This window comes from Lacerta agilis, chromosome 16, assembly GCF_009819535.1.
Source record: "Lacerta agilis isolate rLacAgi1 chromosome 16, rLacAgi1.pri, whole genome shotgun sequence".
NCBI lineage: Eukaryota > Metazoa > Chordata > Lepidosauria > Squamata > Lacertidae > Lacerta > Lacerta agilis.
Window position 1 is genome coordinate 13809717 of NC_046327.1, and position 23688 is coordinate 13833404.

Genomic DNA, 23688 nt, shown 5'->3' on the forward strand with positions numbered 1-23688 from the left:
AATCTAAGATTGGATGTAAGCGCTACAGCCTGAGATCAGTTGCTGTCACGCAAAAAGCTGGAGCACAAAGTGCCAGACTGTAATATGAAGCACGGCTTTATTAGGGAGCCATGGAACAGGCTCCTAGCATTTATTTCATGCCTGGACAATCCAAATTTCAGAAGCTTTGTTCCATGAGTTGCTAACATGGTGCCTATGAGCAGCGGCATAGTGTGGGTTGCTGAAGCCTGGGGGCAGGCACAGGCATGCCAGGTGGCGAGGCATGGAGGGTGAACGGAGCCCACCACGCCAGCCCAGCCCTCACTGCTGATGCCGCTGGAGTGACCACCCGCACTGGAGCCAAGTGGGGCCACACTGCGCCATCCACCCACTCATGCAGGGGGGGGGAGCCCAGCCAGCAAAGGTGGCCCTTGGGTGAATCCCCCCCCAAACACCTGTGGAGAGGAGCACCAAGCTAGACCATGCTGGAATAGCCTACATGGGGGCACCTGGTTCACGCCACCTCAAAATAGCGCGCACGGGTCCATGGTCCTGCAGGCACTCCCATGCTACACCCCTGCCTATGAGCACACATGGACCCTCAGATACCTTCCTGGCAACCACAGGACCCCCTTCCTCTGTTGAAATAGGGCTTGAAAGAAGCATTCTATCAAAGCCAGCAGATTAGGTTGTGGTGTGTGCTTGGCTAAAGTGTGTGTGTCATGTCCACAACAGTTTCTCTGGTGTGCAGATGTGCTCACGGGCCCCAAAAGGTTGGCAAACCCTGCTTTATACTTTTCCTTTATACATTGTGGTGCCCACCATCTGGAATGCTCTCCCTACCGAGATGAAAAGTGGTATAAAAATCTTTTAAATGTATAAATGAAATAAAATGCTACCTACCTATATTGCATGCTTCTATTTTGTGCCTAAATAAGGCCATGAGATATGAGTACACACAGTCCCCAGGGTTGCCAACACCTGAAAGACAACTCTGAAACCTGAGTGTGGCCCTGGAGGTAGGACCCCAGAGAGTCAGGACTCAATAGGGTGAAGGACGGGACCTTAGGGGTGAAGGGCAGGTGATAATTTGTAATCACAAAAACAGGAGTTAAAGGGCAAGGCCTTGTATCCTAGGGTGGAGCCCTTTGCCTAGATTAGTGTTCAGCTTCTCATCTAAGGTATACTGCTACACCAAGGATTTGTTTACAAGTCCCCTGCCTCCAAGCAATACATCTAAACATGATATAAGACTAAATTCTTAAATGTGTCACAAGCACAAAGCAAGACCAAAAAGATCACAGCCATAGTCATAGATTATTAAGACATACTGTATATGCAGTATATTATTAAGGAATTAGAAGATGTTCTATAAAAAAAACACCCCCAAACAATTTACCCACTTTGCATATGGAAAACACTGGTGCTAAGTGACAGCCCAAATGACAAGCAATGAAAACATGGTGGAGAATATTAAGCAGATCAACCAAGAAAGTGAGTCAACCTAATGATGGTACAAGTTGTCACAACAGGAATCATGTCAAAGAATTAAGCTTGTTGAAAACATTTACCCCTTGTTTGCATGCATACCTTGTTTTGCCTTTCATAACGCACGGAGAAGCAAAGACATTCACAACTCCCCTTCCATTACCAACAAGAATATCTCCTGCATTCATACACAGACCCTTCTGCCATCCTGTATTCCACTTCTGCCCCATCTCACCTTCTGTTTGGGGCTGGAAAACCTGATGCTGGGGCCAGGTTGCTCAGCGTGGGTAGCAGGAGTGCTGGCAGTGACTGGCTCAGGAAAGCCAGGACTGGAACAAAGCAGCCAGAGCTTCTCCAAACCATCTTCATTTACTGCTAGTTCTTAGCCTCATCTTCACCCAAAGCATATAGGGAACAACAAAGGCTGAGGACCCTAGGCCATAGGAAGGAATTGGGAGGGAAACGGGACTTAGGAGCCGCAGCCCAACGGGCACTGTTGTTGAGCTTTTTTGCAAGATTGCCCAAAGTTATTAAGCTTTTTTTTGGGGGGGGGAATAGCTCTGCCAAGCCCAGGCATCGGGGAGAGACAGTGGCTCCAGCACCTGGTACATCCAGCCTACCCCCCCCCCCCCCGCTTTCCTACACTACTGGCACTGTAGTGGACCAATATAACTTCTTTCACTGGTGGCACCAGCTGTTTGCACACAAGATATGTCACTGTCATTTATCTCTTCAGCTACAACATGCACCATCCCATTCTGCATATGCAAGTTGCAATCATACATATATATATATATATATTTAAGAGTGCTGGAAAATGAGCCAAAGGCAGGAAAGCTTCCATTTCCCTTCAATGACAACAGGTAGGGAGGAAACTGACTACGCTGGTTGAGTTCTGCTTGGTTGACTACCTTCATCCAGCATCATCAGTCCACAAGGTTCCTCGCGCCAAGTATAGAAGGCAAAGAGGTAGGATTTCCACAATAATGTGTGGAACTGCATTTGTATCTATTAACCTAAAAGCCTTGCAGTTACTGATGAAAACACCATTAAATACCACTTTTTGAAGAGGTATCAATTTCGTTTCAGGGGTTTCATTTTGTTTCTGCCCCTCAAGAGGGCCCCTTCTCTCAAAAACTGGGCTTTTGATATCAGCAAAAGAGAGAAAGAAAAGTGATTTCCTTTTGTGTCCTTAAAAATATCTCCCTGAGAGGTTTTGCAAAGACCCCACATTTTTATGGATGGGCACAGATGTTTCTTATTACAAGCTAAATTTAAAGTCTGACTTACAGGATATTTCTATATTTGGTATATATAAAGTAGGCCAGTGGTCTTGTAGTCCATGCTGTCTTGCTAGAAAATCAGATTGACTTTTGGTTAATGGCTACAATAAAATACAAGAAGACACTTTGGAGATTTGGCATACTAGGGCTAAAGAGCCTGTTGTATGCTGACATGGGCAGGAAATAGTCAAAGGAAAGAAAGGCTAGAGAAAAATCACTTGGCAATAAAAGATTGGCAGAAATCCTTTATCTGCATGAACACACACAGTTTCAAAACACTAAAGTGCTATCAGACACCTCAAAAAAGATACTAACGTGTTTAATAAATTGGACATTTTTGTTTGGCAACCTAAAGAATTGTAAGTGTTGGCAGAAAACTCAATGGACATTTATGTATGTAGCATCCCTTTAACAAATCAATAAAAGTTCATCCTGTCTTGAGCTTTGGTTGCCATCTCATGCGTAAGCCTACTATACCAGCTAGCAGGAGGTTTTGAAACCACTTGGCGTGCATTGCGGGTGGCAGAAAATTAAAAAAGCACAGATATATACCGGTAAACACATTGGAAGCTGAGCTAGTGAATGAACCCTGAATGTTGTGGCTGATGTTATTAGGCCTTAGAATAGTGTTTTCCGGTGCCACAAGATTCTGTTGTTTTGCTGTAACATACTAACATAGTTCTGGAAACTGATAGATTCTGAGGCACAAAAAATGGTTGCTGTCATTTGGGTGCAAAAGGGTGAAGATATATAATGACCAGGCGCCCCTTATTTCTACAAATTTCTTCCTGGCAATATAGATGCAAGCAGTTTGAGAACAAATCAAAGATGAAGTTGAGGCAACTGGCCAAAAATAAAAATAAAAATGAACATTTCCTGTTAAACTCTTGCCTACATTTGCTATCCTGCATCAACAACAAATTCTTATTAGTAGCCCCATAGGAATGTGGGGCATGCAGTAGAAAGAATTAACACTTCCTTCCCCTGTGCTGGCTGCTGTAGGCAACAAACCTCTGCCTATGCCACGGTTGTGCTGAACATGTACTACTGTTTTAACCTGATTCTTTCTACACCTTCCCTGTGCTTCTACTGCCTGGCTCAGAGCCCCCGCTTAACGTTTGGCGGTTTCTCCCTATTTGAACTGCTTTGTGTCTTTTTCTTAATTTAATTATACTCCAGACCACTTGCTGGATTTCGAAGGGGCAGAGGAACCAGAGACCAAATTGCGAACATGCACTGGATTATGGAGAAAGCTAGAGAGTTCCAGAAAAACATCTACTTCTGCTTCATTGACTACGCAAAAGCATTTGACTGTGTCAACCACATCAAACTATGGCAAGTTCTTAAAGAAATGGGAGTGCCGGATCACCTCATTTGTCTCCTGAGAAATCTCTATGTGGGACAAGAAGCTGCAGTTAGAACTGGATATGGAACAACTGATTGGTTCAAAATTGGGAAAGGGGTACAACAAGGCTGTATATTGTCTCCCTGCTTATTTAACTTATATGCAGAATTCATCATGTGAAAGGCTGGGCTGGATGAATCCCAAACCGGAATTAAGATTGCCGGAAGAAATATCAACAACCTCAGATATGCTGATGACACAACCTTGATGGCAGAAAGTGAGGAGAAATTAAAGAACCTTTTAATGAGGGTGAAAGAGGAGAGCGCAAAATATGGTCTGAAGCTCAACGTCAAAAAAACTAAGATCATGGCCACTGGTCCCATCACCTCCTGGCAAATAGAAGGGGAAGAAATGGAGGCAGTGAGAGATTTTACTTTCTTGGGCTCCATGATCACTGCAGATGGTGACAGCAGTCACGAAATTAAAAGACGCCTGCTGCTTGGGAGGAAAGCAATGACAAACCTAGACAGCATCTTAAAATGTTTTAGATATGTAGAACTAATTGCATTTTGTTTAATGTAACGGTTATTGAACTTTCTACCTTCAGGGGACACTTTCACATTGACTTCTTGTCTGGGAAGCCCTGCATGTCTTCTTCAGAACCTTGTTTGTCATATAAGATTCTGACATATGTTAAGCACACAGTCAGTTCATGCTGAATATCTCCCAGGCCTGCTGGACTCTATCATCATATGAAATGCATGTGAATGCACACGGTGAACAGAGGAAAAGTGGAGCAGTGAGCACAGGAAGTATCCAATTCTGTCATTCTATTAGTGCAAGGAACTACACTTGTGCATTGGAAAATTCCCCTCTTTCCTCCCTCCATGTGTGCCTTTCCCAAATTTGCTCCAGAGGGTTAGGGAAAACCTCAGATCCTAGGTGTGTGCAGGGGGAGAAGGGAGGAAAGTTCTGTTGCACAAGCAGAAATTATTGCACTGATGGTATGACATAGTGCCACTTTGGATACAAGCCAATATTTCTTATGGAAAGTTTGTCTGCCATTGCTGATCTTCTCAATGAAGAATGCCTGATGAGATTTCAAGAAACCCCGAGTTATTGTTGTTGGTTTTTTTTTTTAAAAAAAAACACAGTTTGAAAATAATTTGTTTATTGTCAGTGACAGAAACACCGTACATTACAATTCCCAACATAGAAACATTCGACATTTATTTTTTATAGATTTTTTTTTGCTCTGGACATAACCTGAGATGCATTTTGTTATGTCCAAGTTCAGTTTGTGGGTGCCACTACTATTGCTTGGGATTGTAGAAATGCTTCCAGGACACACTAACATTTAACATAATATCTGTGAGCAAAACGCAGCATTACGTGTCCCCCCCCCCTCCGATGGCAGCAAAACAGTTTAGCAGATGGGTTACCTTATTTTCTACAGTTCAGGAGAAAGACCATATGGCAGACACTTAATATTATTTCAGCTCCTCAGTCATGTATATGTGATCCTTTAGCTGTCATTGTGAACAACGCTTCTGATCTCCCTGGCATATGTTAATATGCTAACATATGAATGGTGTGTGTGCTTAAAATGATGTGGGAAGAATCAACGCTTTATATCTTGATACTAAATTAAGAGTTATCTTCATTACGTTGACAGAGAAGGGTTGGCCCATGGTATTCAAATAAGGCAGGCAGCATGGAAAGTAAATCCTGGCTCGAGTTCCTGCTGCACAGGATTATACTATTTAACTAACATCTAAAACCATCTGCTGGTAATGGCTAATTTGCAGCTGTTTTAGTCATTTGAAATCGACCATCAAATGCTAGACTAATATGAGGAGTTATCTTTTAGAGCTTGTTTAAATGAGTATTTTATGTAATGTGTTAACAACTCAGAACTACATGGTATCATGGCAAATACATGTTCCCAAACTTGTGTTGGCTGAAATAGCACAAATGCAAGGATAAGGTGTGTAAGGAAATAGCAGCAGGCAGTACTAGCCTTAGGAGGGAGTGTTTAACCCTGCACGTGCCTGCCAACTTCCACAGCTTAGCATCTGAAAGCCTGTGCTGATGTTGTACTGTGTAGTGTAGTCTCCTTAATTCAAAGACAAAAGAATGCAAGAAATCAATAACCTATTTTCACAAAGGGCAGCTAAGTGAAAATGATAGGTGCAATGCAAATAAATCCCAGCCAGAGGACTACACTTCATCATAGAAAATCTTCCAGGGACTGCATGCCAGTAGTGTGTGGAGCCAGAGTATAAAAAAGGGGGAGGGAGCACGAAATACGCCTCTTGCCTTTGTACAGTTGCCCACATTTCAGCTGTGCCAAAGTCAAAGAAGCACTATCACATTTCAGGGACGCAATCCAGTCTGACAAAGCACTTGAGGAGGGTGTGGAGCAGAGCAGGTGAGGGGTATGTGGCATCAGAAGGAGGCATGGTAAGGGAAGAGGAGTCTTAAGAGACAAAGATGGGTGGCTGAATGGACACATTCAGCCCCAGGCTTGAGGTTCCCTACCCCTTATGTAAATTCAAAAGCGTGAAACTAACAACTTGTTGTTGTTGTTGTTGTTCAGTCGTTCAGTCGTGTCCGACTCTTCGTGACCCCATGGACCAGAGCACGCCAGGCACGCCTATCCTTCACTGCCTCTCGCAGTTTGGCCAAACTCATGTTAGTAGCTTCGAGAACACTGTCCAACCATCTCATCCTCTGTCGTCCCCTTCTCCTTGTGCCCTCCATCTTTCCCAACATCAGGGTCTTTTCTAGGGAGTCTTCTCTTCTCATGAGGTGGCCAAAGTACTGGAGCCTCAACTTCAGGATCTGTCCTTCTAGTGAGTACTCAGGGCTGATTTCTTTTAGAATGGATAGGTTTGATCTTCTTGCAGTCCATGGGACTCTCAAGAGTCTCCTCCAGCACCATAATTCAAAAGCATCAATTCTACGGCGATCAGCCTTCTTGATGGTCCAGCTCTCACTTCCGTACATTACTACTGGGAAAACCATAGCTTTAACTATACGGACCTTTGTCGGCAAACTAACTAACAACTATCAAACTAACAACTATCAACACCCAAAAAGCTATAAAACCAAGGCAGTATTTCATAGCACAGTGCAACATTCTATCTTTAAAACTATTTACAGGCAAGAGAGTGGGTTCAAACTATGCCTATTTGTGTCATTCTCTAAACATCATGTTCCAAATACTGCTGAAAATGTTTCTGTTAGATGTCACACAGTGAAACTGATGGGTAGCAAGGAGAGAGATTTTCTCTGAAAGTACCTCCATACAGCACACTTCATTTCCCACAGTGCTAAAACGTAAACACCCACTTGCATTGAATAAAGCAAAAGGGCATTCAGGACCATCTAGTTAATTGTTTGGGGGATTATGCTCTTTTACAATAATTTTGCAGTCTGCAACCTCTGCTCCATAGAACTAATGGAAACAACCAGGAACCACACATATTCCACCTGCAAAATCAAGCTAGAAGATACAAAAAAGACATAACGAGGAACCATATATGGACAACAATTCATTTTTTAGATTTACTGAGTACTGACTGAAGGTAGACGTTCCTCATCAAGCCACCAACTCCTGTGTTTATGGACAGAAAGAAGAGCCTGAATATTTTAGACACTTCAACAATACTTTTTCCCAATTAATTACTATTTTATCCATTTACAGGTGGGTAGCCGTGTTGGTCTGCCATAGTCAAAACAAAATAAAAAATTCTTTCCAGTAGCACCTTAAAGACCAACTAAGTTTGTTCTTGGTATGAGCTTTCGTGTGCATGAAAGCTCATACCAAGAACAAACTTAGTTGGTCTCTAAGGTGCTACTGGAAAGAATTTTTTATTTTGTTTTCTTTTATCCATTGCTGAGAACTGTACCCATCACAGAAAAGAAGAAATCTTGCTAAATTTAACCAGTCCTATTGGTTAAATAGGTGCGCTTCAAATTTCCTCCTTGCTCCATGTGCGCAATTCACTTCATGATGAACAATTCCCTTTGTTTCCCTAAAATATTATAGAGAACTAAGCTGCAATCCTATACCCACTTATGTACCTGGAAATAAGTCCCACTGAGTAGATAAGCATAGAATTACAATGTTAGCTTGGAGCATTTGTCAGGTAGAAGGTACAATCTTCAGGATGTTTCTCAATAGCACCCTCAAAGTGTGCACCAACAGCTTTCTAATGCATATCCTGCTGAGGCCTATTGATGAAATCAATTGTATATAGCAGCAAGCTGGAAAGAATAATAGCTTTCCCGCTGGCATTTATTAATTACTAGAACATCTCTTTTCTCTGGTTGATTCATTTCAGCTTCAAACTGAACATCACTCAAATTTGCATTAGATTTCCCCACCCCCCCAAAAAAAATATTCATTAACTGATCGTTCATTTCCCTCTGCTTTTTTACTCAGCCCAAATTAAATGTTCTCTGTAACCATTGCACATCTTTAATACACAAACCCTAAGTATGTGCTTAATTATTCTTTCATCAAAATGCCTGCAGAACGCTTAACACTGTACACAGATAGGACAGCTCTGTTTCCACCAGAGCAGGCTCAACCACCTAGCCACCCAAGCGATTGCTTGGGGCGGTAAGATTCCTTCTGTTGCGTTCTTTGCTTGTTCCACGTGATGTAGCTAAAAGGCTGCGGCCATCCCTAGCTAAAAAACTTGTAGTCGTATGATTTCACATTCCAAAACACAAGAAAGGGCATGTTTATTTTTTTGCCCAATGAGACATTTATTGCCTGTATGCTTTTGGGGCAACCTGCTTCACTTAGGAAAAAAGAGAGTTAGAGATACATTATAGCTGCACGTTTATGTAATCTGAATACATTTCCATTTGCTCTCAGGGTTTTTGCCACGTCAGTGGCTTCTCTTGTTTGTTGCCTATATTTGCATATTTATTGTTCTCTTAGGAAATCTGATATCTAAAAGAATGGCTGCCAAGCATTCTTTTTAAAGGGTTCTAGTGATACATTATTGGAGTGTTCCAAACAGAAGCAAAAGGACATGTATGCAATTTGCTTAAAAGTCTGAGTCTTTTCTGGTTCAGAATGATGTTTAAATTATCTGTGGAGACGATACTTTTCCTTACCCAGCTACCCTTATCTAGAATTTATTGCTGTGAAGGTTGCATGCTTGACATTTATTTGCTTAGGCCTACTTTGATTTACAACAGAAACTTGTTAATCAGCACATTTTATCTTCTGTGCACATACTCTAATCTCCCTGCCCCCATCAGTGCTGCAGGAATGCATCGTGTTTATAATGGACCCGATTTTCATTAGAAAAAGGGGATACCTAGATCACTGTAGACTTCTGAAGTCTACTTTGTACTCCAACATGCACTAGCCTTTCAAAAACTTGATGTCAATCCATCAGAGCCCTTAGGGGGTCAAGCAAAGGAGAGGAGCGCTCTAGTGTGAAAGAAGGCTTGTCTCTGCCTGTGGAAACACAGATGGTATGTCTCTTGCAAATCTAAGCTAAGCCCAGTTTCTCTCACACACAGGTGAGCAGCATCCACTCAAAAATGGGAAAATCAGAGAAATAATAAGTGTTTTAAAATAAAAATAATAGAGATTAAGGATTAGCCTGTGTAAACTGGATGGCATCTTTCTGTTATTCTGGAATAGTATCTGATTGGTCTTGCCACTGCTTCTAAGCCACGCAGAGCGAAGCAAATATTAATAGACACTAAAATGCAAGCAGCTGTTTGGGTTCATTATGGGGGTGAGGAATCCAAATAGGAACAATAAGCAGGTTTTTTTTATATAAAAAAAAGAAGAAGAAAAGTAAAAGTGCACTGCTTTTCAAATTTCACAGAACTCTTCCTCAGAAAGAAATGGTGGTGGTGGAGAAAAATATAGTGCTGTTAGAGGTTATGGAATCTGTTACAGAAATCTCATTATACATGACAAAGCTATCTTTAGCCATCTCGCCCCTTGCTTTTTCCTTTAATAGGACTAATTGCAGTCGTTAACAGTCATCAACGGGTTTTCCACACACATTAGCCAATCACCCATTCCCACCACCCTTCTGAGTAATACCCCTCCTCACTCTCACTATATATAAGGGTCTGGTGACTTCTATTTCAACGTATCTGAAGAAGAGTGCATACACACGAAAGCTCATACCAAGAACAAACTTAGTTGGTCTCTAAGGTGCTACTGGAAGGATTTTTTATTATTTTTTATTTAGAAATGATGGTGATTCAGGCCGCTCTTTTCAGATTAGTTTAGTTTGTACCCTATGAAAAAGATCACAAACTGCATCCCACTATACTGGGGAGAAGTAATAGGAGTCTGAGAATATAAATACCAGGTGTCCTTTTTACTTCTGCTTTCTGTCTAGTTTTGATGGACCTGTTGAAGTCCAATAACTGCAAGAGATAGATTTGAATGCCCTATTCTCATTAAGGGCCCCACTGCATGTCTTAGTAGAACGCTATGCTATTTATATTTTGAATCCCTTCTCCCCCAATGGAACACACATACCCTCCAACATTTCTCTGAAGAAAATAGGGACGTCCCATTCCATAATGATAATTTTGCTATTTATACCCCACACATCTTGCTGGGTTGCCCCAGCCACTCTGGGCAGCTTCCAACATATATAACACATAATAAAACATTAAACATAAAAAACCTTCCCTCTACAGGAGTGCCTTCAGATGGCTCATGGGTCACATAACTCCATACCCTCCAACATTTCTCCAGTGGAACTAGGGACACCCTAAGGAAAAGTGGGACATTCTGGGATCAAATCACAAACTGGGATGGCTTCTCTAAATCAGGGAGGTCCCTGGAAAATGGGGATATTTGGCAGGTCTGAACACATATATTTACTTCTTTTTGAAGTCAAGATATTACCCAAGTACAAAGGTAGCTTGTTGGGGACCTGCAAGATTTGCACACAAGAAGAGTACATGGTTGGAAAACACATTCACTCATCTGGACAAGAACTGAGTTTTACCGGTACATCCTGAAACATTTGTTACGTTTCTATCCCACCCTTCTTGCAAGGAGTCTACAATGACATAACTGCATATTATCCATTGTCTTCACAGCAATCTGAGGTAGGGCAGACTGAACGCTATCAATTGGCACAATTGATTATAGTGTGGTGCCAATAACACCAAGGTTGCAGGTTAAATCCCTGTATGGGACACACTTGCATATTCCTGCATTGCAGGGTCCCTTCCAACTCTATGATTCTATAAGATCATCCAGTGTGCCTAGACCTTGTTCAATACAATTATCTACTGGACCACACAGGCTCTTATTGGTTTTATTAATTAAAAGTTTTATACATACAGAAGGTGGTAGCTTCAAATACACTTATTTGTGGGATTCCTTTTAATGGTATTGAGCTATTTTCTTTGAACACATAAAATAGGTCAGGGGACAAGACTGTAAGATTCCCCAACACATATATCTTTTTTGGCTATTCATTTCAGCTGAAACACTGCTTGTGCCCCAGAATGATGTTTTCTCTCCTAGATTTCACTGGGAGGATACTGTATCACTCTCACCAATAAAAAAATATTTCTTTCTTGTAATTTTAACAATGGGCTCTGCTGCAATATTTTCCTTGTATCAGTCTCAACAATTTGAAAGAGCCTTGACAGACTTTCAAGCTGTCTCTTGCAGTGTGTTTTTGTACATTATGCTAGCTGTAACAGATATTGCTAAAACAATAATTGATGGTGGGTACAAATCTAGATTTTTGCTGTACTTTGCTCTAGTCTTTGTTCCCTTGAGACTGGCAGATTAGTGGCATGAGAAGAAAACTTGATGCCAAGCGTTCTAAGCCCAGCTCAGAGACTGACTCACTGATGTGATGTGTGGCAGCTAATTGTTCATCATGTGTTTCTTACACTTTGAATATTTGCAGCTTTCCCAAAAGTCTGTGGGAGTAATATTAATGTGATATATCTTTTCAACCTTATAACCTCACCCTTTCTTTACTAATGTATTGCTGAATTGCACACTGCTCAGCCTGAAAACCATTATTTGGAGAAGTAATTGAGAGATTCTGTTAATGCCTCTTAATTTAGTGAAAGAAAACAGCCAGATCAAAAATAAAATATCAACAATATAATGGTAACAAAACCTCACGTGGCACTCCACTGAAAAAAGAACACATCCATTCCTTCTAAGAATACAGATGGATGCATTTGAGAGTCCTGCAATCCACTGACTAAAGGGTGAAGATAGTAGACAATTTTCAGGTCTTGTCAGCTTCTTTTGCAAAGGCTGATTCTACCCAGGCCACCAGATGAAACTAAGATTTCCAGTGATTCTGTAGCAGTGTCCTTACAAACACACACACACACACACACACACACACACACAATCTTCTTGCAACTTCATGCTGTCTTATATTTAATGTCTATTTAAATATCTATATATCCAAATCTTTATCTGTATCTGTATGGTTCCAAGCACACAAGGAAAGCATCTGAGGGGCAATTCATTGTTGAAATGGAAAATCCCTCCCACCCATATCATGTTCCCCAGGACATCAAACTGTATCAAATAGCTCTCATGTGGGAGACTGAGAAGTTGCCACAGTGGGTTTGACTAGATGACCCCTGGGGTCACACCCAACTGTAGAATTCTATGATTTGAAAAAAAAGTCCCTTTCTGATGTTGTAACTTGTTTTTCATTTAAGGTGTCATCTTGGCTGAGTCCTGGAAGACCTGCACCGTGTCTTGCAGGCCTTTCCCCACCTGGCCTGGGAGAGCAGAGCCCTCACTAACTCCAGCTACAAAAGCTGAGGCTGCTGAACAGAATCTTGGGCTGGGGTCAGAGTATTGCTGCTGTTGATGCTAATGTTGTTGTTGTTATGGTATTTTATTTTGGATCTTATGAAACAAGTGGAAATTGTGTACTTTTTCATTTTCATTTATTGGTTATGACTACTTTTGTTACGTTTGTAGCTATTGTCTCTGCTGTCTTGGTCTCTACAGTCACAGCAGGCGCTGTAGCCACCCAAAAGTTAGATTTCACCTCCCAAGGCGCACTCCTCTACTGTCTCCTGAGACAGATGGATGGCAACCATTTTTTTAAAATATAGCCAGACAGAGAATGATGACAGGTGGGCATCCTGCCCCCTACCCCAGCATAAATCCCAGCTATGCCCCTGCCCCAAAGCAAGTGTGCACAGCACTTTGCAGCTTATATTCTTGGCCAAGCGTCCTTTATTGGCAGGGGTAGCTAAGTCAGTAGAGCATGAGACTCTTAAATCTCAGGGTGGTGAGTTCGAGCCCTAGTCAGGCAAACACATCTCCTGTACTCCGCGGGGGGGGGTGGACTAGATGACCCTCAGACCCCCTTCCAGCTCTACCCTTCTACAATAGTTCCAAGCAACTTCCAAAACTTGGGGGGGGGGGAGAAGTCATTCCTAGAAGTTTGCTAGAAGCATTCAATTTACATGCCGTGATATTGAGGATGCGGAGGGGCTCCAAATGGCAGGACCCTGTGATGATTTTTAAAAAGTGGTGTGGTGGTGGGGGAAAAGAAAATCCAAATAGATAATTTGGGGGGGGTTGTTATTGGATTGTTGTTTTTATTTCGCTTATATATTTTGTGATTTTATATTTTGATTTTGTTCCAAGACCTCCAGGTATAGGGCAGTACATAAACTCAACAAATAATAATAATACCGGTAATCAGGGCTGGATTTAGGTTTGATGAGGCCCTAAGATACTGAAGGCAATGGGGCCCTTTATATGTCCAGCTGTCCTTTGTCAACAACAAATTGTTGCTGTTTTTTGTGTTGAATATATGCTATATGGTAATCTATGGACCAAATAGGTATCTAAAGCTACACTGTATTTGCACATAACAAAATATTTATTTTATCAAAGTAATTGTTGAACTGAAATACAATTAAGTATATTAATAGTGAAATAATTATTAAGCTCTAACTTAAAATGATTTTTTTACTCATAACAAACTTCATAATGCAAACACATTGGCATTTGGCAATAACAAAAGTTCATTTAGAAACACAATTTACAAAGACTCATAATCTAGTCTCTAGAAACTTGCTACAACATGAAATAATAATAGGTGAAATTATATGATGCAAACTACTAATAACTATAAATAGCAGAATGTAGGCACCATATATATATATATATATATATATATATATATATATATATATATATAGAAATGAAGAAACCAGCGATATTTTAGGGAGCAGGCTAGCAGGCGGGGCCCACAACACAAAACACCGTTGCTGTATGTAGGTTTTATTTTATTTGGTTTTTTTAATCTTATATTTTGGAAATGTACATCCAGGTGTTTTTTTCCTTTAAATTTTTTTTGGGGGGGGCCAAGAGAGTGGGGCCCTAAGGTAGAGCTTGTTTAGCTTATACGTAAATCCGGCACTGAAATATCCACAGACACGGCGCCAACCGGTGCCCCGAGGCCCACCTGCCTGACCCCCCCCCCCCGCCTGACACTAACCTTCAGCATCTCGCTCAGGGGGGGAAAGGGAAGCGGGAGGGGGGCGCGGAGAGTCCGTCCATGGCGGTTGAGGGGTGTGGGGTAGGGTAGGAGGGCGCAAGAGCCGGAGGGGCAACGAGCGCCGACTCTAACGGGTCACTAGGTCAGGAGAAGTGAAATTCATTTCTCTCTCTCTCTTTCCCTCACTCACACAGAGCCTTCAGGCCACAAACAAGAGCGTTGCGTGGTTGCTATGGCAGCGCTGACAAGAGCCGGAAGCTGCGAAGGGTTGGGCTTCCGGTCGGGCGCGCCGTCTCGCGGAAGGGAGCTGGGAGGAGAGCGAGAAAGAGAGAGGACCATAGAGAGCGGGTTCGAGGCGTCCTAGAACGGGCGAGGAACAAGGGCGGGGCGGAGTGAGCTGGCGCGATTGATTGTTGCGCCTTTTGCTCCGCCGCTGAGCGTTCCGAGCGAGGAGCTGCGCCCCCTGAGCGGCCGTGCGAGGCACCAAGGCGCCGTCCCGACCGGGCCTGGGCTCTGCTACTTGCCACCTGCCCAGAGGACCCCCCCCCCGGTCCTCCTCCGGACCCGGCCATGCTGCCCAACACAGGGTAAGCTGCGAGGGGCTCTCGCTCTCGTCGCGCCGCGGGCTGTCCCGAGTAGGTCGCCCCCAGTTAGGGTCGTCGTCCCCCCCCCCCCCCAGCCTGTCCTGTATAATGCAGGATCTGCCCCGTATTTCAATGCAAAATGCTGCGTCCTGTATTGATAGCAGTTTTGTCCTGTATTGCAGGTCTTCTCTCTCTCTCTCTCTGCAAAGTTAGGGATCTTCTCCAAATGCATGTGTTTTAAAAGGTTTGTGTGAAAGGTCATGCGTTTAACAGGTGTACAAATTCATATGTGTGCGCGCGACAAATTTCACAGGGGGCCCATCCTGTTAGGCTGCAATGGATTGTCATGAATCATATAACTGTAGAGTTTGGAAAGGGAGCGCAAAGGTCATTTAGCCCAAGGGTCATTTAGCAATGCAGGAAACTTTTGCCCAATGTGGAGCTCAAACCCTGAGATTAAGAGTCTAGTGCTGTACTGGTTGAGCTTTCCCAGAAATGGGAAAAATAATAATAATACCGTCCACCAACTTGTACCTGCCCTGCCCAGTATTTTACCAGATCAAAGGTGGCAACCCCAAATCGGCATTTCCACAGCTGGGCTGGTCAGGTCAGAGACGGGGCAAAACAGGTGCTCCTGGACCTGAAGGTCAAGCGGTTGTTGAAAGACATGGTTGAGGGGGGCAGAGGCTTGAAACTTGACAACTTCCAAACCAGCGGCTGTTTACCCTGGCTCCTCTTGTGGAGGAAAGAGAGAGGACGCAGAGCCAAGTAGATGGCCTCTGTCTGTAACGTGTGCCTGACTTTTGTCAGCAGCATGCCAGCCTCCTTGCTTTCATACCGCAAACAGCAATGCAAACCTTTAATAGTTGCGCAGGTAGCCAAATGTTAGTAAGATGACATAGTGCTATTCGCAGTGGTGGATTTTCCAGAAGTGTGGAGAGGTTTGAAGTGGTTTCTCCAAACTGGATAGCAAGTCAGCCAATGAGGTTTGGTTAAATCTAAAGGAGTGCATGGGGCAATAAATAAACACATCACTTGTTCACATATACAGTCATACCTCTAGTTGCGTTAGGTTCAGGTTGCGGATTTTTGGGTTGTGAACGCGTCCTGGATTTTGCCGCATGCACAGAAGCATTCTGTGTGCTTCATGCATGTGCAGGAGCGCTCTATTGCGTCATGCACACGCGCAGAAGCGGCGCTCTACTTACAGACTTTTCAGGGTGCGAACGGTACCCCGGAATGGATCACGTCCGTAAGTAGAGGTACCACTGTATACTGATGCAGTCAGAACATGAATCGGAAAAGAGATTTTGAGGTTTTGGTGGGCAGCATCACCAAACAGTCAACACCACTGTGTGTCACAGCAGGTGGAAAGGTGTGTTCTTGTACTGGGGTGATTAAGAAAGAGGCTGTTGCTAAAACAGCAAGTGTTGTCATGCATTTATATAATCTATGGTATACAGTAATTGTATTTAGAACATTGTGCATAGTTTCTGTTGCACCATCTCATTTAAGTAACATGCAACAATGTAAAGTGTCACTGTTTAGGTGTATTGTTGCGGAAAAATTGCCCCAAGCAATTTTTATGAGAAACTAGTTATACCTCGTGTTATGTTTGCTTCACGTTGCGGCTTTTCAGGTTACGAACTCAGTGAATGTGTTTACTTCCGGGTTCGCCGCACGCGCAGAAGCGATCTGTGTGCTTCATGCAGTAGTGGCGCTCTACTTACAGACTTTTCGGGGTGCAAATGGCACCCCGAAACGGATCGCGTTCGTAAGTAGAGGTACCACTGTACTTGATTTCCCCTTCTTGAAGAGCTTATTTGAAACTCATTGAGAACCATGCACCACTTCTTCCTCCTCCTCTTCTTCTTCTTCTTCTTCTTCTTCTTCTTCTTCTTCTTCTATGATTAAGGAATTGATTTTTCTCTCTTATCTATGTGAGCTTCCTTATGAAGTATAACAAGTCCAGTGTAGCACTCATTTTACTTAATAGCTCTAAGAACACGACACATAGCTATTTCAGATCTCGCAGTAGTTATCCTACAGATGTGTTATGCAGTGCGTAAGAAAAAGATTTGCGGAATTTAATCTTTGCAGTCTGTTTGCCCACTGCTGTATGTAAATGTGTGTGGTACAAGTAAAAAAATTCAACAATGCAGTGGTAGCATTCCCCATTCTAGTCCCTCCCCCCATTATGACGGGCTTCAAATCCCATCTGCTCTGCTCAGCGTGGCCCAATGGCCAGGGATGATGCGTCTTGTAGTCCAACAATATCTGGAGGGCACCATCTTGGCTACCCCTGCCATACGGAGTCTTGCCCTCACTTGGACTATAAAGATTGCAGCTTGCAAAAATTGTGAGAAGATGGAGCACTTGGGAAGTATGTGGCCTTATTGACCGAAAGAGCTCACTGCGTAGGATTTATTTTTCAAAGAAGAGCGGCAGCTATCAGTTCAAGTGATCTGCATTCATGAAGATTATGAGTTTAGTGCGGAACACAGGTTGAATCCTGTTGTGGCTTGCTTTGTCCACGTTGCAGATTGTTACAAGTAGCCCTGCTGTTGCAGCTTGTAAGTCATCTATATGGTTGCAGAATCCAGACTGAGCTGCCAGTAGAATTTCAACAGGGCAAATTAAATCTGTTTATTGCCTGCTCCCATTGCTGGACTTCTGGATTGCTACATAACGATAACAGAGATAAAAAAATTACTTCATTTTGGAGACATGCAGTAAGGATGAGACTAATTTTCTCAGACCATTTGCCAATTTTTAAAAATGGAAGTGTGGTTCTGCTCTGTCAAGTGAATACATAAGAACTAAAATTACGTACTTGGAAGGTCAATTGCCTCCCTCTCTCATGTCGTGTTACATTTATTCTCCTGTAATAAAAGGGTGGGATGTCCTGTGATGTTTTAACTCCCCACCCCATTTTGTGTGTGTATGTGTGTGTGTGTGTGTATGTGTGTGTGTTAATGGGAGGGTTTCACTAAAAGGGCACTGGAATCAATTAGAACCCAGTTCAGACAAATGGGGAAATGAATTGCTGTGCATCCAAGGTAATGGAAATTAAATAACTCCAACATGGTAATAACTCCAATTGAATAACCCCATTGCCTCTATATATTGGCAAAGCTGCTGCTGTAAAGAGGTGTTAAACAGTTAGTATTGTGTCTGGGAGGCATTGGATTGAATGAACAAATGCCGTCACACTATGAATCAAAGTGGAGGCACGAGAAAAAAATATTGAGATTGTGCAAAAGGGACAAAGTACACTTTTGCAGTGTGAGCTTTGCCACACATGTTGGATTTCTGAGAGAGCAATAATGCTATATTTCATGTTAATGCTCTCATCCCAAGTACAGTACAGTGGTGCCCTGCTAGACGAATGCCTCGCTAGACGAAAAACTCGCTAGACGAAGGCATTCGTCTAGCAGAAGGCTGCCCTGCTAGACGAAAAAGTCTATGGGGCTGCCTCGCAAATCAAAAAATGTTCGTCTTTTTTTTTTTCATTTTGCGGAGCGCGGCTGTCATTGCCGCTCCGCAAGACGAAAAACCCGCTAGACGAAAATTTTCGCAGAACGAATTATTTTCATCTAGCGGGGCACCACTGTATATGTTCTCTTAAATAATTCCAGCTGATTTTGATGGAGTTCACTTTCAAGTGAGCATGCTTCGGGTTGCAGCTTTCTTTTAATCTTTCATTCATGATTTGGTTGTTATTTCCAGGAGCTGAAAGAAGTATGTGTTTTCTGATTTGTGAATAATAATAATAATAGAAAGTTTGCTTCATTTCACATGTGGGTCAGGCAACCATAGGCAATCTACTTGTCTGAAAGTGACAATGGCAAAGTGTTGGAGCCAGCGGCGTAGCTAGCTGCTCAGGTGCCTGGTGTTGGGACGTGTCCTGCAGCCGGAGGTGGGGTGATCTGCTCCCATGGGGGCGGGGCAATCTGCTCATGGGGGTAGGGCAAGCCTCTCCAATGCTTGGAGCCTCTCCACCACCTCTCCCTCAGCTGTAGGGCGGCTGAGAGGCAGTACAAAATAAAATAAAAAATTCTTTCCAGTAGCACCTTAGAGACCAAATAAGTTTGTTCTTGGTATGAGCTTCCGTGTGCATGCACACTTCTTCAGATACACTGAAACGGAAGTCACCAGACCCTTAAATATAGTGAGGGAGTGGGGAGGGCTATTACTCAGAAGGGTGGTGGGAATGGGTGATCTGCTGATAGGTGTGGAAAACCTGTTGGGGACTCTTAAGGGCTGCAATTAGTCTTGCAGGGAAAGTCAAGGGGTGAGATGGCTAAAGATAGCTTTGTCATGTATAATGAGATAAGAATCCAATGTCTTTGTTCAGACCAGGTTTCTCCATGGTTTTAAGTTTGGTGATTAGTTACCTGTGAGAGGCAGTAGGCAGACACAAGTCCCATGCTGCCATTTCAGGCAGCGCAGAACCTTTTTGGCGGTCACTCCTAAAAAGTTCCGCGAACCCACTTTAACAAAAATTCATTTTGTCGCCCCCCCCCAGTGATGACACCCAAGATGAACTGCACCCCCCTTTCCTCCACCACTGGGTAGAGCTCATGCTTTGCATGCAGAAGATCCAAGTTTCAATCCCTGGCATCTTCATCAAGGGACATGACTGACCTTGATGGGCCAGTGGTCTAACTTGGTTTAAGGCAGCTTCATCACTTTGTTTGTGAGCCTTAGATGCCACAGCTGGGATGAAGTTCAGTTGCCAGAAGAGGAGGTACCTGGTGGCATACCTGCACTTGGTGACATTGAGAAAAGTACAGAGTGGGGGCAAGATTTGGATCCCTTCCAATCGGGATTCAGGCCTCACCATGGGACTGAAACCGCCTTGGTCGCGCTGGTCGATGATCTCCGGCGGGCTAGGGACAAAGGTGAGAGCTGTTTCCTAGTTCTGCTGGATCTCTCAGCGGCCTTTGACACCATCGACCATAACATCCTTCTGGACCGGCTAGAGGGGTTGGGAGCTGGAGGCACTGTTATACAGTGGTTCCGCTCCTTCCTCCTGGGCCGTGTTCAGAAAGTGGTGGTGGGGGATGAGTGTTCAGACCCCTGGGCTCTCACTTGTGGGGTGCCTCAGGGTTCTGTCCTCTCCCCCATGCTTTTTAATATCTATATGAAGCCGCTGGGAGAGATCATCAGGGGGTTTGGGCTGGGTGTTCATCAGTATGCAGATGATACCCAGCTCTACCTCTCTTTCAAATCAGAACCAGTGAAGGCCGTGAAGGTCCTGTGTGAGTGCCTGGAGGCGGTTGGAGGATGGATGGCGGCTAACAGATTGAGGTTGAATCCTGACAAGACAGAAGTACTGTTTTTGGGGGACAGGAGGAGGGCAGGTGTGGAGGATTCCCTGGTCCTGAATGGGGTAACTGTGCCCTGAAGGACCAGGTGCGCAGCCTGGGAGTCATTTTGGACTCACAGCTGTCCATGGAAGCGCAGGTTAATTCTGTATCCAGGGCAGCTGTCTACCAGCTCCACCTGGTACGCAGGCTGAGACCCTACCTGCCCGCGGACTGTCTCACCAAGGTGGTGCATGCTCTGGTTATCTCCCGCTTGGACTACTGCAATGCGCTCTATGTGGGGCTACCTTTGAAAGTGACCCGGAAACTGCAATTAATCCAAAATGCGGCAGCTAGACTGGTGACTGGGAGTGGCCGCCGGGACCACATAACACCGGCCCTGAGAGATCTGCATTGGCTCCCAGTACGTTTCCGAGCACAATTCAAAGTGTTGGTGCTGACCTTTAAAGCCCTAAACGGCCTCGGTCCTGTATACCTGAAGGAGCGTCTCCACCCCCATCATTCAGCCCGGACACTGAGATCCAGCGCCGAGGGCCTTCTGTCGGTTCCCTCACTGCGAGAAGCAAAACTACAGGGAACCAGGCAGAGGGCCTTCTCGGTAGTGGCGCCCGCCCTGTGGAACGCCCTCCCATCACAGGTCAGGGAAATAAACAACTACCTGACATTCAGAAAAAACCTGAAGGCAGCCCTTTTTAGGGAAGTTTTTAATGTGTGATATTTTTGTATTTGATTTCTGTTGGAAGCCGCCCAGAGTGGCTGGGGAAATCCAGCCAGATGGGCGGGGTACAAATAATAAATATTATTATTATTATTATTATTATTGGAATAGTATTGGAAATTGGAAGTGACTTGTGGGCTACAATGTCATCATTTTCTTACCATGTAGCAGTTAAAGCAAATTGTATCAACTCAGTTATGCAAGTTGAGTAAGTGTATGCAAAATAGAATGCAATAGGGACTCAGCTACACCAGTCGATTTATAAGGTTATAACAATGTGTCACCAGATGGCTCTGTAGAGCTGATAATTTCCATTGTGAGCTTTTAGAATGTCCCCCCCATAGTGTTTTTTTATAGCTGTGTAGATCCAGCCTGAGTAAATTATAAAGCTATAGACATGTTATTTGTGGTTTCTAGTTAATAGAATTTAAGAGCATGTTTTCCAATGAATTTCAAGTCTTTGCCAATTTCAGGTGATTCTAATCCTGCATTTTCTTCTATTTACCCCCCAGTAGTTAAAAGATAACTGTTTGTCTTATCACTTATTTTTAGGAGGTTGGCAGGATGCACTCTCTTTATCACGGGTGCAAGCCGTGGGATTGGAAAAGCGATAGCCTTGAAGGCAGCCAAGGATGGGGCAAATATTGTGATAGCTGCCAAGACTGGAGTGCCGCATCGCACACTTCCAGGAACTATCTACACTGCTGCAGAAGAAAGTAAGCTTGAAAGAGAGAGGTGCATAGATTATGATCTGAGCGCCACCATCTGCTGCAACCTTTGAGAGCTGCATCCAGTAGCTAACCTTGCCATGGATATTTCCGGTGCCAGTTCCCACCCATGGTCCTATTCACATGCAGAGAGTACTCTTTTCCACTCTTCTGCTTACATTTACACAGAGTATGAGGAGGCAGCGAGGTTTCTCTGTATGCTCTGGTATATTGTTGAAATGGGGAGGAAGGCCATTTTATTTTCCCTGGGCTAGAATAGTGCTTTTAGAACTCTTTATTTTCTGTTGACTGTTACAATCCATCGCAAGGTGGTGTACATATTAAAACAATAAAATGATAGTACCAGAATAGAATGCATAAAATGTATGTGATGACCCAAGGGGCACCATAAATTAAGTTCGCTGGCTGTAAGCATCAGAGAGAGCTTGCATGCATGGATACGTTTTTAAGCATTGATGCTTCAGAAGGGAGGTGATACCATGATGTGCTGCAGAAGGGAGGTGATATGAAGAGAGCCACTCAAAATAAGACCTTCCTCCAGCATTCCACCAACTGAGATTGTAGCGCAGTCAGGAGTGTGTGAATAAGCTGACATTACAAAAATAAGCTGGGGTGAGGCTTGGGTTTGCTTACTCTTCCCTTCTCTGGCACAGCCATGAGGAACAGCTCAGAAGCTTCCGCTTCCATTTTAGAATTCCAGCTTGCCATGCCACCCGAACCCAAATTGTGGTGGGAGGCCAGGGACCCCCAGTTTGCCCTTTAATGGGCCCCGCAAGCGCCGCCGCATGGGAAGGGAGCATGAAAGCACACCCCCCCCCAACCTGATGATAGACTAAAGGTTACCTTGCCAAGCCTAAAACTGGCAATGTTGTGACGAAATGCTGCAGGGAACGCGAAACCTGCCAATGCAGGGAAAATTTCTTCCCGGTGGTTCCGAGTACAGCAACCATCTTAAGACCACAGCAGCGCCCGCTGACCTGGAACGCAAAACGTTAGCCTGTAAGGAAAGTATCGTTAACTTGATGACCGCTGAGCTAAGTTGAAATTATACGGAGGGAAGAAATTATTAAATTGAGGGAGGGTGATCCTGGAAGGAAGAAAGACCAAAAGAGGCCTGGCTGAAAGGGTCAGCCTCCTTTATTTGGCCCTTGACCCCACCCCCTGGCTGACTGTCCATTGTCCTACCTGGCCGAGGGCGGGTCAAAGGCCAACCTGTGCAGGTGGGTAGCACCCGCCCAGGTAACCCCCGCTCAGTGCTGCAAACCCCTCCCACCTGTGGAAGGGAGGGCGGAAATTACTGGTACTTCTACCTGTGGGTTGTCGAAACAATAGTTTATGAAGCTGGCTTGTTTCGGCTAACCATAGTTCAATTTAAACTCAGCTCTGGGTTCAGGTGTAACACTCAGCTGTGGTTATGTTAAAAGAGCAGTGGATGCTTCTGAACTCATAGTTGTGCTGCCGAAGGAGGCAGGAGTGACAGCCCCTTCTTGAAACACCTAAACCATAGTTGAGCATTTTGTCCATATACAGTTGTGCTTCAGATCCCAAACGCCTTGTGAGTCGAATGTTTTGGCTCCCGAACGCCGCAAACCCAGAGTGAGTGTTCTGGTTTGCGAATGTTCTTTGGAACCCGAATGTCCGACGCAGCTTCCGCAGCTTCTGATTGGCTGCAGGAGCCTTCCTGCAGCCAATCAGAAGCCGCGCCTTGGTTTC

The 23688-nt window shown here is 44.0% G+C and overlaps 1 protein-coding gene across 1 annotated transcript in view; it reads left to right on the plus strand.

Annotated features, from left to right (window-relative positions):
- Positions 1-14972: 14972 nt before the first annotated feature.
- The window catches only part of HSDL2 (hydroxysteroid dehydrogenase like 2), a 28545-nt gene continuing 19829 nt past the window's right edge, over positions 14973-23688 (plus strand). Inside the window, exons 1-2 of the mRNA XM_033173267.1 lie at positions 14973-15202; positions 21800-21963. Of these exons, the coding sequence (XP_033029158.1) occupies positions 15186-15202; positions 21800-21963 (181 nt within the window). The 5' untranslated portion in view covers positions 14973-15185. The remainder of the gene's footprint in view (positions 15203-21799; positions 21964-23688) is intronic.